The sequence below is a fragment of the Xyrauchen texanus genome, chromosome 42, assembly GCF_025860055.1.
Source record: "Xyrauchen texanus isolate HMW12.3.18 chromosome 42, RBS_HiC_50CHRs, whole genome shotgun sequence".
NCBI lineage: Eukaryota > Metazoa > Chordata > Actinopteri > Cypriniformes > Catostomidae > Xyrauchen > Xyrauchen texanus.
In genome coordinates, this window is record NC_068317.1 from 24,404,985 (window position 1) to 24,423,347 (window position 18,363).

The 18,363-nt window shown below is 37.0% G+C and overlaps 1 protein-coding gene across 1 annotated transcript in view; it reads left to right on the forward strand.

The window, feature by feature from the left end:
* The window catches only part of LOC127635374 (neutral cholesterol ester hydrolase 1-like), a 14,322-nt gene extending 130 nt beyond the window's left edge, over positions 1 to 14,192 (forward strand). Inside the window, exons 1-5 of the mRNA XM_052115367.1 lie at positions 1 to 102; positions 518 to 749; positions 1,319 to 1,388; positions 3,098 to 3,269; positions 8,939 to 14,192. The exon at positions 1 to 102 is cut by the window's left edge and continues 130 nt beyond it. Coding sequence (XP_051971327.1) covers positions 1 to 102; positions 518 to 749; positions 1,319 to 1,388; positions 3,098 to 3,269; positions 8,939 to 9,559 — 1,197 coding nt within the window. The 3' untranslated portion in view covers positions 9,560 to 14,192. The remainder of the gene's footprint in view (positions 103 to 517; positions 750 to 1,318; positions 1,389 to 3,097; positions 3,270 to 8,938) is intronic.
* The last annotated feature ends 4,171 nt before the right edge of the window (positions 14,193 to 18,363 follow it).

An 18,363-nucleotide genomic window follows, 5' to 3' on the forward strand; every position in this document is an offset into this window, starting at 1 on the left:
ATAGCAGCGGCTTATTACATGTATCTCCCTCTGCCCAGCACTATATCAGAGCCATGGAAGCTTATGTTTATTGATGCAATGACACGTCCAATAATGCATTTGGTAAGAATAAGCATTTTTTGTATTAATATAAATTATTTATATATATATATATATATATATATATATATATATATATATATATATATATATATATATATATATATATATATATATATATATATCATTGTTACATATGTATTATCGTTAATCCCCATGATTATTAATGTAATAATTTAATAATAAAAATATTAAATGTCAGATTTTCTTTGATTATTGTATGTAGATCTATGCAAATGTTTTCTTGGATCCCAGCACATTTCACATATATTATGTGATAATAATGTTTTTAAAAAAAATCATGTAGGCCAATATATGGATCAATTGTCCCAATGAAGAGACCTGCTGTTTATGACACTTAAACATAGTTTAACTATCTTATTGTTTGATCTTCTGACTTAAATTCTTTCTCTGTTAGAGTTTTTTAGTTCATAATCTTGGATTGAGTCACCCCTTCGAATTTATGAAGTACACTGTGTCATGGACACAGATGAAGGGTCCACAGTCCAGCCCAACCGTCCGAGTGACAGACACTTCCTTTTCTGGAGTGCAGGCAAGAGTGTTTGAGTCCACTCCATCAGGACTGGAGCAACATTTGAAGAGAGGGGTGGTCTATTTCCATGGAGGTGGATGGGCACTTGGCAGTGCAAGTATGTGATAACTCGAGTTTGCATTTCATACAATTTGGGACTAAAAATGACTGTGCTTGTGTTGTAATTACTTAAGTATTTCTATAAATGGGTATACAAGGCTTTTCAAAAATATGCTTAGGTCAAGCTCAAGTACTTTATGAATTATAACTTGATTATTTACACAATGGCAAGAAAATGAACAGAATGGAACTTAACAGGATGGTAGTCAAGACCTAAAGGTATTTGCCATTGCACAGCATGTTTGCTCAGTATTATCCAAATTGTTTTAGACATAATATGTGTTGGGGCATGAAAATGTAATGCATAGTAGGAATGACACATTTAATGTAAATTTATCCTTTTGAATGTGGTAAAGAGAAGGACTAAGAGAAAGATTTGAAGTCTTAGAAAGTCTTTAGAGATTTAAACTTGTATCTGATAAATTTCACCATTTCACTCAATCTATAATAGATCAAAAGTGGTGAAAAGAACTTATTTATGACATTTGTGTTTGTTGACTAGCATTTTCAATGGGAAATATTGGCAGTCTTTTGTTTAACCTGTTCAATGCCTCTTTTTATTTTAAGAGATGCAGTCTTATGACATGCAGTGCAGAACTGTAGCTGAAGAGTTGGATGCAGTCGTAATATCTGTTGAGTAAGCATGCAGGATATTTTTCTAGGACTTCTTTTTGCCCAATTTTGTTATTTATTTTGTACTGTACATATTTAAAGGGATAGTTCACTAAAAAATTTAAATTCTCTCATCATTTACTCACCCTCATGCCATCCCAAATGTCTATAGCCCTATTCGGACAGGATTAGGTTTCTAAATCATCCTACGTTTGTGAGTTCATGTACTGATTCGGACGGGACTAAAATCTCAGTGTTTATTGCAGAGGTGAGAGGGTCTGTTTTGTAGATGTGGGCGTTATAGAAGGTTGAACACATTAATTAATTTAGGTGATAAAATTAACGTATCTTTTTAAATTTAACAGTTTAAATGTTAAATGACTTGTCATTTTTAAAATACATTTTAAATAATTTTCAAATTTTTTAAAAGCCTATTAAAATAAACTGCACATGAGTTTTATATATATATGAGTGGCTACTTATAATAAACCCACTGAAATAAACAATACTTATCTGTGAATTTTATAATTATAACATTATGTAATTGAACTGAGAAATTAAGGCGAGTATCAGTGCTGGACTGGTAATCTGGCATTTTCCCAAGATTCGAGCGGGCTGGTGGATCGGCCACGAAATGGGCCGAATGAGCCGCGCTAAGCTAAAACAAGCCACCGCATTATGTAGAACGGATCACAAAACGCCGCCGTGATATGCAGAAAAGGCCAGCGAAACACCCCCCAAAAAGGACATAAAGGCAGCATAAAAGTAATCCATACGTCTCCAGTGGTTAAATCCATGTCTTCTGAAGCGATGTAATAGGTGAGGGTGAGAAACAGTTCAATATTTAAGTCCTTTTTTACTATAAATCTCCATCTTTGTCCAGCCCCAACCAGTAGGTGGCTGAATGTTAAAGTAAAAGTCATTTGAACACCAGAATGTGGAAGTGAAATTGTAGATTTACAGTAGAAAAGGACTTAAATGGTGGCCTGGCTAGCTCAGCGAGTAAATGCGCTGACTACCTCCCCTGGAGTCGTGAGTTTGAATCCAAGGTGTGCTGAGTGACTCCAGCCAGGTCTCCCAAGCAACCAAATTGGCCCAGTTGCAAGGGAGGGTAGAGTCACATGGGATATCCTCCTCGTGGTCGCTATAATGTGGTTCTCGCTCTCGATGGGGCGCGTGGTAGGTTGTGTGTGGATGCTGCAGAGAATGGTGTGAAGCCTCCACATGCGCTATGTCTCCACGGTAACGCGCTCAACAAGCCACATGATATGATGTGCGGATTGATGGTCTCAGACGCGGAGGCGAGTCACTATGCTACCATGAGGACTTGGAGCGCATTGGGAATTGGGCTCCCCCAAATTGGGGAGAAAAAAAAAGGAACTTAAATATTTATCTGTTTCTCACCCACATGTATCGTATTGCTTCAGATTATATGGATTTAATCACTGGTGTGGAATGGATTACTTTTGTGCTGCCTTTATGTCCTTTTTGGACCTTTTGAGTTCTGGTAACCATTTACTTGTATTGTATGGACCTACAGAGCTGAAATGGTCTTCTAAAAATCTATATTGTGTTCTGCATTAGAAAGAAAGTCATACACGACTAGGATGACATGAGGGTAAGCAGATGATGAGATGAGAAAAATGTCATTTTTGAGTGAATTGTCCCTTTAAAGGTCTTATTTTAGCTACATACCAGCTTTCATTTTATATTTTGTGATACTTTTATGTTCAGGTACAGGTTGGCACCAGAAGCACATTTCCCAGATCAGTACAATGATGCACTTCAGGCCTCAAAACGTATCCTGACAGCAGAGGTGCTGGCTCTGTACTCGATAGACCCAGAAAGAGTAGCTGTGTCAGGTGACAGTGCCGGGGGGAATCTTGCCGCTGCTGTTGCTCAACAGGTATTGAGTTTAAGTCAAATCTCTGCAGGTACCTCCAACTAGTTTTAGGAGTAACTATCTAAATGTAGTGACACAATTAACTACAACTTTTAACAATTTTTGCAACAATTAGCATTTGTGATGAGTAGCGGTATAGCTTGACAAAGTACTACATTTTTGTCACATTGCAATAAAGCTGGCAAACCAAGGCATTAATCCAGTGCCTCACCTAAACCTTCCTCTCTCTCATATTCAGGGTTTTACGAGTAAACGGTTCACTTAATCACTTACAGTGTATGTAGCATTGGGAAGTCCAATTCACTTTAGTGACAGTACGTTGTTGATTGACATAATGAATATGAATTGACATGAAAAAGTAGATATTACATAAGAATAAGCATATATTTGTAGTCGTTTTTTTAAATTATTTTTATTAATTACAGCTTGGAGCAAAAAACTTTTAAATTACAAAAATAAGCATAAATCGGCCATGAAGATAATTTGTTAAGCGATGGGGGGTTATATGTGGGTGGTTGCATACTGTGGCCCTCTTTGGAATATCATGGCACCGTTTTGCGGCACCGTTTTGTGGCCGGCCCACCGGGAAAATTGCCAGTTCTCCAGATGGTCAGTCTGCCTCTCTCTGTTTAACCATTTTAGTCTTATGGATTACATCTTTGCTAGCATATCGTGGGCCTCTTTGGAATATCGTGGCACCGTTTGGCGGCACCGTTTCGTGGCCGGCCCACCGGGAAAAATCCCGGTTCTGCAGATGGCCAGTCTGCCTCTGTTTAACCATTGTAGTCTTATGGATTACATCTTTGCTACATTTATGTTCTTTTTGGACCATATAAGGTCTGGTCACCATTCACTTGCATTGTATGGACCAACAGAGCTGTAATTTTCTTTTAAAAGTCTTAATTTGTGTTCTGCAGAAGAAAAACAAATCATACAGATCTGAGATGGCATGAGGGTGAGAAATTATGAGATAATTTTTGGGTGCACTATCCCTTTAATTAACAAAGGAAAAGCATGGGATGGTATGGACCAAGATTTCTGCCAAAAGTAAACAAACAAACACAATCATCTTCGCAAAGGAAAACTCGACTCTCAAACAAACAGAAAGCGATTTGCAAATACAAAAGGCCATTTGAGAGAAAAGTTGAAGAGTAGTTCTCCTGTATTACAGGCTTAACAAACAAATGTGCTGTGTTTTACAAATATAAAACATGTGTTTCATACGGGCCTACATCATATTTCACAAATTGATACAATCTATGCTACAAGTTCTGCAGTGCTGCCACATACTATCATTCAGTTATGTCGTTTCTACATATTACATGTTAAAAAATACTTATTTTCTAGTAAATATTTTATCCTTTCTAGTAATAACAAAATATGAAATGAATAATATTTTCTAGTAAATAAAATATGTTTTATCCTTATATTTCTTCTGATCAGGTAAAAACAAGAAATGTTCTAATAATATCGAGATAAAACGTCGCACAGGAATAGCATTTGTTGTCATCATAGCATAGTTCATTTAACTGATCTATGTATATTTTATCCTCACTTTTAACCATAAAGACATTTTAATACCTTTATGCCAAAGGTTGATTCCCACTAACGTTGCAATTTATACTTTAAAGATCATCTTCCATTTTAGGCTACATTATTTTATGATACACAGTGCTTAGACCTGAAACCAGAAGATAAATGAATGAATGAAGTGTCTTAATATGGTGATATGTATAGTTCAATACAATGCTAAGGCCCGTCGTTGTATATCTGTGTGCATCTGTTTTCAACCAAAGGAGTGGTCGCTGAAGAGTCAAGACAAGTCATTTTTAATTGTATAGCACTTTTCACAACACACATCGTTTCAAATCAGCTTTACAGAAAATTATGCTGTAACAAAAAATGAAGCTGTTATGTCTTAAAGGGCACCTATTATGCCCCTATTCACAAGATGTAATTAAAAATGTTGGTGTCCCCAGATTGTGTCTGGGAAGTTTCAGCTCAAAATACCCTACAGATAATTTATTATACCATGTTGAAAATGCCAATGTTTGGGTGGGAATAAAAACTAGCTGTTTTTGTGTGTGTGTGTCTTTAAATGCAAATGAGCTGGTGCTCCCCGCCCAGCATCCAGAATAGGGTGGAGGTTTGACATTTTTGCTTCAGATAACTAGACATCATAAGCAATAAGACAGACAGTGAAAATAGTGGTGTTCAGCCCTATATGTTTGAATCGGAGTCGGACACTGATGAGGGAGAGACTCTGTCAGAAGTAACAACTTTGAGAATGAACCAGGAAGTTTCCGAATGGATATTTGATACATTTATTTATTTGTAGAGTTTTTTCAGCAGTTTTGCAACTATGGATGACCAACACACGCACACACACACACAAATACTGTTACAACGTTCGCTATGCGCTATAACAAACAACACACACAAACATACATGTCCGTCAACAGTCGTGGGCATGGCCTGTACAAAGTGATGTCACTATGTACAGAATCTGTGAACGGCTTGTTCTGAGACAGTGCTTATGATTAATGGGGATTTTTATCATTATAGGGTGGTTGTGTACACACACTGCCAACACACATTTATGTTCAAACACCATGTAAAAGTGAATTTTGCATAATAGGTCCACTTTAAAGTCTTCATTCTGCGGTTTGATAAAAAAAGAGCCCACGAAAATGATAAAATCGAGTGTCACACTAAATATATTTATCTCGGGCCACTTTTATAAATTCCCTAAGAAGCTGAGCATCAATGCTTCTCAAACCTGTTCTTCCATAATCATTTCCCTTATTAACGAAATAATATGAAAATGCTGGCAAACGTGGAAATTGCATGTCATTGTGTCTACACACATACTAAAGTTAATGTTCATACATGTTCAATAACTTTAGTATGTGTGTAGACACAATGACATGCAATTTCCACGTTTGCCAGCATTTTCATTATTTCATTATTTTCGTGTTTATTAGACAAACTCCTGGACATATTGCCGAAAAGTTTGTTGGTATTTCAGCAGCTTTTATAAGACCATGCATTTTGATGGGGCCCCATGTCGGTCTTTTCTATCTCATTTTTAGTAGAAAATGTATCGTTTTCACTTGATCAGGAAAAATGATATATAAAAAATAAGGATTTAAATTATTTTTACTAGAAAATAAGTCGTTTTTAACCATGTAATATGTAGTAATGACATAACTGAATGAAAGTATGTGGCAGCATTGCACCATCTACTGTTTTAAAAAAGGATGTGGTTGAGAAATTTGTGCCTAAAGTCACGTGACTCACAAGTGGTATGTATTTGTTCACATCAGATTTTGTATTTATTCGACAATCCTGTAGAACTTGTGGAATAGATTGTATTTATTTGTGAAATATGTATGAGGCTCATATGAAACACATTTTTTATATTGGTGAAAAAAATATTTTTACATTTGTAAAAAAACACATTTGTTTGTTAAGCCTGTAATACAAGAGAACTACTCCTGGCCTTTTGTATTTGCAAATCACTTTCTGTTTGTTTGAGAGTCAAGTTTTCCTTTACGAAGCGGATTGTGTTTGTTTGCAAAATGTTCTATTTGTTTGTTTGCTTTTGGCAGACATCTGGCTCTATTGGGATGCAGTTACCTCGGCTGCTGGTGAAGATGGTGTGTTAACATATTTTTGGAAGTGTGTCCTTTTTATGAGGAATGGCTGGTGTTAAATGTTTAGGCATAATTACTTATAATTAACTATATTATTAAGTGTGACTGAACCAAACCGAGTAATCAAACCATCCTCTGTTGTGCAAAACAACATTCAGGCTCATCGGCCTCACCCTTCCACTAAATAATGAGCAGAGATTATTGTGTTGACTGTCTACATTAAATAATTCTACAAGATTACATTAGATTACACCAGCATCATGTAAATACGATAGATCAAGTTTGTAACACTTATCAATAGCTCACACCTGATTACCATTTTATAACTTTATTTTCTGTAGACGCAGCAGTTACTGCAGCAGATTGTTGTTGTGATGCACTTTTTCAGTTCAGCTCACCCACTGCTTCACCACGATAAAACAGGCGTGAAGCAGAAGCCAGAGGCTATTTGCATTAATACTTTACACCCCACGGCAGATACTATTTGAATCCTTAATTAAATACTTACATGTAGTATTTTATTTTATAAAAGTAACCATAGTATCGCCATGGTATTTTGTAGTAAAATCAAAGCAACCACAAAATTAAACATGGTTACAATTAACACCATATTAATTTTACACCATATTAACACCATGTTCATTTTACCTGGCTTTAAACCTTTCTCTCAACACAATCGAACTTTATATAATTTTTGATTTATTATTATTATAAGTAGTATTTATTAATTTATTTATTTGTCTCCCCTTTTCTCCACAATTTGGAATGCCCAATTCCCAATGCGCTCTAAGTCCTTGTGGTGGCATAGTGACTCGCCTCAATCTGGGTGGTGGGGGACGAATCTCAGTTGCCTCCGCGTCTGAGACCATCAATCCGCGCATCTATATCACGTGGCTTGTTGAGTGCGTTACTGCGGAGACATAGCGCATGTGGAGGCTTCACGATATTCTCCGCGGCAACCACGCACAACACATCATGAGCCCCACAGAGAGCGAGAACCACATTATAGCGACCACGAGGAGATTACCCCATGTGACTCTACCCTCCCTAGCAACCGGGCCAATTTGGTTGCTTAGGAGACCTGGCTAGATTCACTCAGCACGCCCTGGATTCAAACTCACGACTCCAGGGATGGTAGTCAGCGTCAATACTCACTGAGCTACCCAGGCCCCTATTATAAGTAGTATTAAAGAAAACATTAACAGTGGAGACAGGAAACAGGATGGGAAAAAGTGAAACAAAAGGCGGATTTGAACCCCGGTCATCTGCATGAAAAAAAGCACATTCATATCGTCTTTACACCCCAACCCACTGCAGCAACACTAGGTGTGCTGTTTGTCTTTAATTTCTGTGTTTCCATCAGACTATTGGAGTGCAAATAGCTGGGCAGTGTGGCAGGTGCTATACTGTATACACCTAGTGCAAATAGTTACTCCAATAATATAATTAAAATCATATCAATGTTACAAACATATTGCAAATAAAAAATTGTGTGACCCTGTTGACATCTATACCCCACAATACAGGAAAGAATAACAACATGTGCACATATAACATAATAAGCTTGCTAGTGAAACTTGTAGGTACAGTTGTAGTTTGGATAGTCAGTAGGACATCTTAAGGTAGAGCTTTTGCTGTGGAGATGAATTCTTATAATATAAATATGCTGTATATAAATGATGGATGATATTAACTTATTGTCAACTTATTGTTACCTCTAATTTTAAGGATAAAATGGGTATTTGAAAGTCACACAAACCCATTTTAATAAATATAACATTTGGTGTAATTTTTAGCTTGTGATAAAATCACTAGTTAAACAAAATTTGGATTTATATTTTTTAAGGCGAGGATTGCTCCTCTAGATACTCAATCCTCTTGAGCACTATAGAAAGCATTCATTCTTCAAAATTGATCTGCTCTTGCTTATATCGTATTAAAGGATTTTCTAACTAAAGTTGGCTGATAATCACACATATATATATATATTTTATTTATTTTTAATTTTTTTCACAGATAGCCTTGGACAGCAGTGCTCCTATTAAGTACAAAGTTCAGGCCCTTATCTACCCTGCGCTCCAGGCCTTGGACTTCAACACACCTTCCAACCAGCAGAATGGCAACATTCCTGTCCTATACCGTTCACACATGGCCCTCTATTGGCTGGAGTACCTTGGTGGGAATCCCAGACTTGTTTCCTCTTTGCTAGCTAACAACCACACAGCTCTGAATCAGGGCCACAAGATAGCCGCAGCTAAAGCTAAGATAAACTGGACACAACTTCTTCCGGTCGCTTTTCAGAAGAACTACAAGCCCCTGTTTCCACTTCAGGGTGACCCAAAGCTGTTAGATGAGCTGCCAGGTTTGCTGGACGTGAGAGCGGCCCCTTTACTAGCTGAAAAGGAAGCGCTGAAGGCAGTGCCGCCCACCTACATCATGACCTGTGAGCATGACGTGCTGAGAGATGATGGACTCATGTATGGCAGACGTCTGGAGGAGGCCGGAGTTGCCGTCACTGTTGATCACTATGAAGACGGTTTCCATGGATGCATGAGCTTTGCTTTTGGGCCCTTGCAATTCTCCGTTGGATTGCGAAGTTTTGAAAACTACATTCGCTGGTTGAAGGAGAACCTCTAGCTTTTCGTCAACACATAGTTACAAGACGTTTCCCATTATGTTAAATACATTTTGGATTGAAACATTTACTAATGATTTTTAAATTGAACATGCATTGCAAAACATCAATGCAACAAAGTATTTGTTGAATCGAATGGGCCTGCTGACAACAAAACATTGTTTCATTTCATTATCTCTGAATTATTATTATGGTGTTAGCGTGCTCGGAACCTGCTGTATTGTCCATTTGTATGTGTTATGTACACATTTGAATGTAGGGAATTTATTATCAAGCTTAACTGAATACTATAATGTCTACATAAATGATGCTACGACAACCCCAATTCTGAAAAGTTTGGACGGTATGAAAAATGCTAATAAAAACAAAAATAAGTAATTTGGCAATTATATTCACATTTGCTATATTGAAAACACTACAACTAAACATTATATGAGTTTTTAACTTGTGAATTATATTGTTTTTTGAAAATCTACAGTAATTTCAAATCAGAAGTTCGCAACATGCTCCAAAATTTGGGACTGTCAAGTGTTTACCACTGTGAAACATCACCATTTCTTCTAATAACACTTGTTAAGCATTTGGGCATTGAAGACACAAGTTTAAGTTTAGAAAGTGGAATTTTCCCCCTTTCATACTTTATGTAGGTCTTTAGCTGCACAATTGTACGGGGTCTTCTTTGCCATATGGTGTGCTTCATAATGCACCAAACATTCTCAATTTGGAGACAGGTCATGACTGCAAACAGGCCAAACTAGCACTCGCACTCTCTGCTTACACAGCCATGCACTTGAAATCCAGGCATTATGTGGTTTGAAGTTGTCCTGCTGAAAATGTCTGGACATCTCTGGAAAAGACGGTTCTGGTCTGCAGTATATGTTGCTCTAAAAAAAAAAAAAAAATATCTGTCTGCATTTATGGTGTTCTCACAGATGTGTGAGTTACCCATGCCATGCGCACAGACACAACTCTGGCCCTGTGAAAAAAGGCTGTGTTTTTAAAAACAATTTGAAATGTGGACTCATCGGACTAAAAAACACAGTTCCACTGTTCTAATTTCCATCTAAGATGAGACCGAGCCCAGAGACAGTGTTGATGTACGGCTTCTGCTTTGCATAGTAAATTCTTAACTTGCATCTGTGGATGTTGTGGCGAGTGGTGTTGACTAACAAAGGTTTACTTAAGTTATCCAAAGCCTATGTTCATGATATCTATTACAGATTAATGCTGTTTTTAAGACAGTGACATCTGAGGGATCAGAGATCACATGCATTCAGAAGTGGTATTCGTCTTGGCCTTTACGCACCGATATTTGACCTGATTCCTTGAATCTAAACTATATTGTGCACTGTAGAGGGTGAAATGCCCATAATCCTTCCAATTTGTTTTTGGGGAACATTGTCCTCAATGTGCTGGATTATTTGCTGAAGCATCTTTTGGCAAATTGACAAGTCTTGAACAATCCTTGCTCTTGAAGGACTAGGCTGTTTTTGAAGGCTTTCTATATACGATGACACGATTGCCTCACCTGTTTAACATCTCCTGTTTCACATCGACATATTTTAACTCATCAAATTGTTATTAGTCTTAAATTGCCCTGTCTCAACTTTTTTGGAACGTGTTGCAATCATCTGAATTAAATTCACAGGGTTAAACATCATATAACGTTTAGTTGTAGTGCTTTCAATATAGCAAAGGTTGAATATAATATACAAATCACTCCTTTTTCTTTTTTATTAGCATTTTTCATACTGTCCCAACTTTTTGTACGTATAAGTTGAATACTGAAACTAGTTGCATATGCAGAAATACTTGAATAAAAAATTATGTGTATAATCAATGGAAGATGGAGGGAGTGTTCAGGAAACTTTTGTTACACTATGATTTAAATTCCGTTTGGTGCTGCTAGTGGCACAGAATTTATACATTTCACTTTTTAATTGACTAGATGATTATTTTATTGTTATGGAATAATGATACAAATCAAAATCACAAATAAATCTAACCTTTTCAGAAAAACAGATAGTAGGCCTTTACTTTTCCAAGAAAATAAGATATACCATTTTGGTTTGACAAAGTTTTCAGGGACATTCCTTAAAGGGATAGTTCACCCAAAGTAAAATTCTCTCATTATTTACTCACCCTTATGCTATCCCAGATGTGTAGGACTTTCTTTCTTCTTCTGAACACAATTGAAGATTTTTAGAAGAATATTTCAGCTTTGTAGATCCATATAATGCATGCGAGTGGGTGCCAAAAGTTTGACACTCCAAAAATCACATAAAGGCAATATAAAAGTAATCCATACAACTCCTGTAGCTAAATCCATATTTTGTGAAGCAATATGAAAGATGTGGGTGAGAAACAGATCAATATTTAAGTAATTTCTTTCATAGAAATTCTTCTCCCTGCCCAGTAGAGGGCGTATATGTCAGGATCTCATTTGTCAGTCAGTTTGGTGACAGGATCCTGACATGAATGTTCTATGTCTCTGTGTGAGCGCACGGCTCTGGTTATTTTCCTGGCCGTGTGCTCTTCTGTCTAGTCTGTGTCTCATGTTCAGAGCGTGGTGTCTGGATCTTGACTCTTCGGTCTGGTTCGGTCTTGTTTCTGAGTCGGTATCCAGACGTTCATGCTCCATGTCTTGTGTTTTTGTTTGAGCACATGACTATAGATGTCTTCATTGCCATGTGCTCTATTGTCTTGTATTTGTGTTTGTTTGAGAACATGACCAGTGTTGGCTTCATTGCAATGTGCTCTTTCTGTCCGATCTGTTGTGTTTGATGTGAGCACATAGTTCTTGTTAAGTTGTTTGCCATGTGTTCTCCTATCTCTCATCCTGACCCTTACCCCTTGTTACCTTATTATCAGTTCATTTACTTCACCTGCTTTCCTGCTTTCCCTGCTCGGTTTCTTTCCTATTTAACCCTATTGTGTTTTTTTGTCTTGTGCCAGTTCGTTGTGGTTTATTATCCTGTTAGGTTCTCCTGTGGTTGTTCCTGTCCTCCCCTGTGTGTCTGTTCCAGCCTGGAGCATTGAACCCAGTCTGTCCTGTAGTTTTCCCCTTTAGGGTTGTTTCTGTTTGTTTTGTTTATTTTTTTCATTAAATGAAGCCTGTCATCTCTCCTCTCTATGAGTCCTCACCCTCTCTTCAACTGAACCTTGACGGCATGCATGAAGAATGTGAATCACCAAAAACACAAGAAGAATGTGAACGATAAAGTGGAGCAGGGAGGAGAATTTATAATTAAAACCAATTTAAATATTGATCTGTTTCTCAACCACACCTTTCAAATCACTTTGGGTGAACTATTGGATGGCACAATTTCATAAAAAAACTAAAATAAAAAAATAAAAAAAACTTTTTTCTCAAAAACATGACACCATGTTTACTTTTAACTTGTTTCTGTTAAAATACAATGCCGTTTGGAAAATGTTCTTCTGTCTGGGAATTGCAACTTCTTAAGCAGTTTCTTTGCTGTCAGCACTTTTGACAAAAGGGAATTTCATAAAAACTGAGCAGTATGGCGATTTAAAGAAACAACTGGAAGGGAGTATTTGAGGGAAGCTATCGGTCACTGTTAGCACATGGGGAAAAGCCGGGGGTGCAGATAAGCGTGATGGAATGCAGACTTACTGTTTGTCCACTTACCTGCGAGATCTTTTGCTATTATAGCACCTTTGGGGTTTCTTCTCTCATTCAGAGTGTGGGGAAAATAATCCATTTCTATTGATGTTTTACAGACTGTATCATTTCTCTCAGGGTAACTTGTTTATTTTTTTACTAGATTGTGATCATGTTTATTTTGATACTGTGTTAAAGAATTTGGCTACATTTGGTTTGGAAACATCTAGATTTTGGGAAATCTTGGCAATGCAACAAACCACTGATATTGAGCCATTTACATGCACACCAGTATGCCGATAACTCCTGAAAATCGGCTTATTTAACAAATACGACAAATCAAGAATTCCACGTTTACATGAGATTTGAAATAATCTGGGAATTCTCTGTTTTTGTGAAGAGAGTGCGCGTGAGGAGGCATGCACACTTGTGTACATTGGATAAGTCAAGAACGGGAGTAAAGGTATAAGGTACACATACAATGTGAAATTGGGGTTATGGCCACAAATCTTCAATTGGTTTATTCTAAAGACTTTTATGAATTTATATTGAAAAAGGAGAGCCATTAAATGTGTTTACATGACCAAACGTGTTGTCGGTTTACTATATAAAGTACAATAAGTGTAAGAGTGTTCATGTAAACGTGATTGAAATAGACCACCATGAGCATGCTTACATGCACACCAATGCACTGAGTACTATCAAAAATCACTCAATGAGATAAAGTGAGCAAATGGAGACTTTTGCTCTTCCAACTCCGACTGTTCTCCTGAGAAAAAGACTTCATATCTCCTAAAGTTTCAGATGACATTTCATTGTCACACTGTGATCAGATTTGTCTAGACAATCAAAGTCTTGGCAACTTAAAGTCATTGTCACAGTCATGGAAAACTTGGAAATACATTTACTAATTTAATCTGGAAATTAGGTCTGGAAAAGTTATGCAAATGAACAATGTTAAAATGTCATGGAAATGTGGGTAGCACTTTATAATAAGGTTACATTTGTTAATTAGTAAATTAACATTAGGGATCATATTCTAACAATTAACAATGTATTTTTTACAGTATGTCATTTGTTAATATTAGTTAATAAAAACACAATTCATTTGTCATTGCTGCTGCCTGAATTTTCACACTCTAATTTAAAAGCTCCCTGTTCACACAAAGTGGACTCATTTCATAAAAATGGTCTCATTTTACAGATACCCCCTACATTTCTGAAATGATTGCAATAAATGGAAATTGGTACTGCAGTCCAAATTCAAAATATTGGAGAGCTGTCTGCCCCGCACCAGACTCACCAGTCGAAATATTATTGGGGAGTGGGCGGTCAGCGGGATCGCACTGGACAAAACATAAACCGAAATTCCGGCCCGGAATGGAAACTTCAAAGTAGAATATACTGGCTGTAGCATTGCTAACAGAGAAGCCAGTATTTCAACTTAGTATGTTTCCTAATTCTCTAAAGACATATTATGGTCATTTTATGATTTAGTACAGTAAAAATATTACATATAACACCTTTTTTAATTTCTAAAGTATAAAAGCATACCATTTCAGTTCTGTGTCCTCTGTTTTTGAGCAAAAGGTCTTATTTTATTCCACTGGATGGCAGCAAGTACTAGAAAGAAGAATTTGTCCTCTCACACCTTCCATCACATTATACTGATCTGAAATGTAGGTGGTGCTCTGCCCTCACATCAGCGCTCACACATAGACAACAAGTTGTTTTTAAGTGCAAAGAGCTTCCGCACTATTCTGTTGAATATCTTGACTCCTGAGTTGTTTTGAAGCCCAAGCTAGGTGTCATTGGAAAACAAAGAAACCCAGCTTTACGATGATGTGTAACATTTAATCTTCAAGAGATGAGAACCTATTTCGCTGATGATTTGTTCTCATTCTTTTTCTACTGAACTGTTTTGTTAAACTTTTTTGACACAACATTAGATTATTCAGTGGTGGTGGCGTAGTGGGCTAAAGCACAGAACTGGTAATCAGAAGGTCACTGGTTCGATCCCCACAGCCACCACCATTGTGTCCTTGAGCAAGGCACTTAACTCCAGTTTGCTCTGGGGGGATTGTCCCTGTAATAAGTGCACTGTAAGTCGCTTTGGATAAAAGCATCTGCCAAATGCATAAATGTAAATGTAAATGTATTCAGCAAAGCAAGCTCACAAACAAATAATTTAATTCATTTTAAATCAAACAACCCAAGGATAGTTTAGATACAATGTTTGAGGCTATTTGGGGCTTACAGATCAGATCAGCACAGAAAAGTGACGTTTGCATTTTATGCCTTACCAGAATAAAATTGTATTTTGTGATATTTTAAATAATTCAAACTGTGGTATTAATGCAACAAAATAAACTGTACAGTCGCCTTCCTGAGAATGAGAGCTTTCATTTGGTATATGTTAAGTGCAATGTGAAGGACTTTTATATTAATTTTAACATTTCTAAAATGTAACCTCTAGGTGGGGCCAATTTGTGGAAAATGTTTTCAGACCTTATTTTGTTGTTTTCTGTAACAAATGTAATGGAGTTCTCTAAAATGTTCAGATTCTAAGCTTTCAAATGATGCCACATTTATGATGCCTAACTTTTTCATCCTGGGACTTCAGTGATTTAAGTGATAATATGGCTTGCCATATAGCGCCTCCTGCGGACTTTGAGGTAAACTAATAATGTTAACTTTTTAAAAATAAACATTGAGATTAATAAATACTATAAATGTATTGTTCATTGTTAGTGCATGTCAACTAATGTTGTTAACAAATGTAACCTTATAAAAGTGTTACTGAAACTTGTCTGGTTTTGCTCTGCTTTAAAATATCTGAGACCAAGTTGATGCTCAAATTAAAAGTAACCTCTCCAATTTTCTTCTAGGTGTGTCATGTACAATGAAATCACAAAATAAAAAACAGACAACACAATGCAAGTAGATTTCTCTGAAGCATTCATTTAAAACTTGTTCATCCAGTGTTATTTTCTTTTGAAGAGACATGCATGTGCAAAGAGTTTGTATGTGCTGCTTTATCTTTATTATATAGTTTTTGTGTGTTACTGTGCCAGAATGGCGCATAACTACCTCTTTAAGTGAAGACAGGCCTAGTTAGTGAGTGTATCGTGCTGACTGGAATAACCTGTTGCCTTTCAAAATAGTTCTTTGAGAAAGCAGAGAGGTTTTTATATGAACACTCTAAATATTGAGTGTGACACATCATGCCACATGGTAAAACTTGATCTTAAACAGCTAGATGTCAAAGTGTGAGCTAGTTCCTGTTCCCAGCATTCACATAACCGGATTAAAAGGTTTTTCATGTCAGCGTCTCAAATCTCACTGTACAATGGCAAATCGTAATGCGAGAAGTAAATGATTAATCCAGGAAAGTTCTCAGATGTTTTCAAAAGAAAACAAAACTGAAGGCGCTCGATGCAAATGTGCAAGTTCACATACCTAGCGTGCAGAGGAATGTTATCGTTGCACATTGTTCATTGCTTCCTGACATTAAGGGCAGTTGCTTGCACAAAGCCAAGCTTCCTATTTTCATATATAGTATTTTATTATTATGTTAGTGCTGGATAGCTGAGCTGATGTCTTGGAAGACACACACACTCGAAGGCTTTTCTGAACAAGAATTTGGACTGTCTGAGATTTGTTTGACTCGATGAAGTCATAGTTCATCCAAAAATAAAATAATTTAATTTACACATGTTGTTCTAAATCTGAATGACTTTTATCTTCCATAGAATACTATAGGGGATGTTGGGCAGAATGTTAGCCTCAGTCACTATTTACTTTCATTTGATCTTTTTTTTTCTGTACAATAAGTGAATGGTGACTGGTTTAGATATACTGTAGGTCTCACAGTGCTGTTTATCTGTGGTATGACCAAGTACATTGTTCAATCCCCCATCTTTATGAACCTATGTAGATGAGACATTGATATGATAACAGACATTTTTGCCATGCCAGTGGCATGCCAGTTTTTTTTTATGTTGACATGTCTGATTGTGTTTTCGCCGCATTAACTCAGAGTTTAGATCATCTATCATACTCCACCTAAGACTGACCACATGGTTTTCATAGCATCTCTAACCTAACAGAGAAAGACTGACAAGTTAAAAGCACATAGCACCCCTCTATCCTATTGCCTTTTCATACATAATTCAGTGGAGGAAATCTTCTCCTCTTTGACGGTTCATGGCAGACTTTCTCAGAGATCTCTGACCTGAAGTGCTTTTCTGTTTGAAAGCTGCAATCCGAATAGCATGCATTTATTTAAATGCTGAAGTATATGGATGGAGTGAGGCCAGGGCAGTCCTCCCACATGGAGACATGGCAATCAAAATCAGGCTCTGGCTTTTTCACCCCAGAGGTAAAACTGGGAACCTCCCTGTCTCCTTTTACTCTTAGGGGTGATGTCACAGAAAAGCACAATATGCCCTTTTTATCCTGACGAATTAGTCTCTTGGCACTTCGATTACATGGCTTACGCATGTATGAAAATAATTTAAGCAACATTTTATATATATACATACATAAACACACTTCTATAGGAATTTCTTTTACATTTACATTACATTTATGCATCTGGCAGACGCTTTTATCCAAAGCAACTTACAGTGCAATTATTACAGGGACAATCCCCCCGGAACAACCTGGAGTTAAGTGCCTTGCTCTTGCTCAAGGACACAATGGTGGTGGCCATGAGGTTAGAACCTGTGACCTTCTGATTAACAGCCCTGTGCTTTAGCCACTACGCCACCACCACTCCACTTTTGTGCAATCTGAGAATTCTCAATGAATAAATGTATAACATTTAAGTGTGATTAGGAAAAAACAACGCCTTCATAAAGGAAAAAATGCCCCTTAAACTCAAATCCAGGAGTCCAAAATAAAACAAATTAAGTAATGTATGCTCTTTTGTTTTGGGTTAATTTAGTGGGGTTCAAGCCTTGTTTCAAAGTGCCAGCCCCCACCCTGACTCTAGCCCCTCCTGAATTTACAGCTCTCTCAGACTATTTTACTCTTTCACCCATTCTTAATTTCCACTCTCTCTCTTTCTCTCTCCATTATTGAGGATTTGTCACTAACAGGATTTCTTTTTGGACGATAAAAAGTGGGGCCCCACAAACATGGGGGGCCTTCTTTCGAGCCAAATTCCTGATTTCCCAA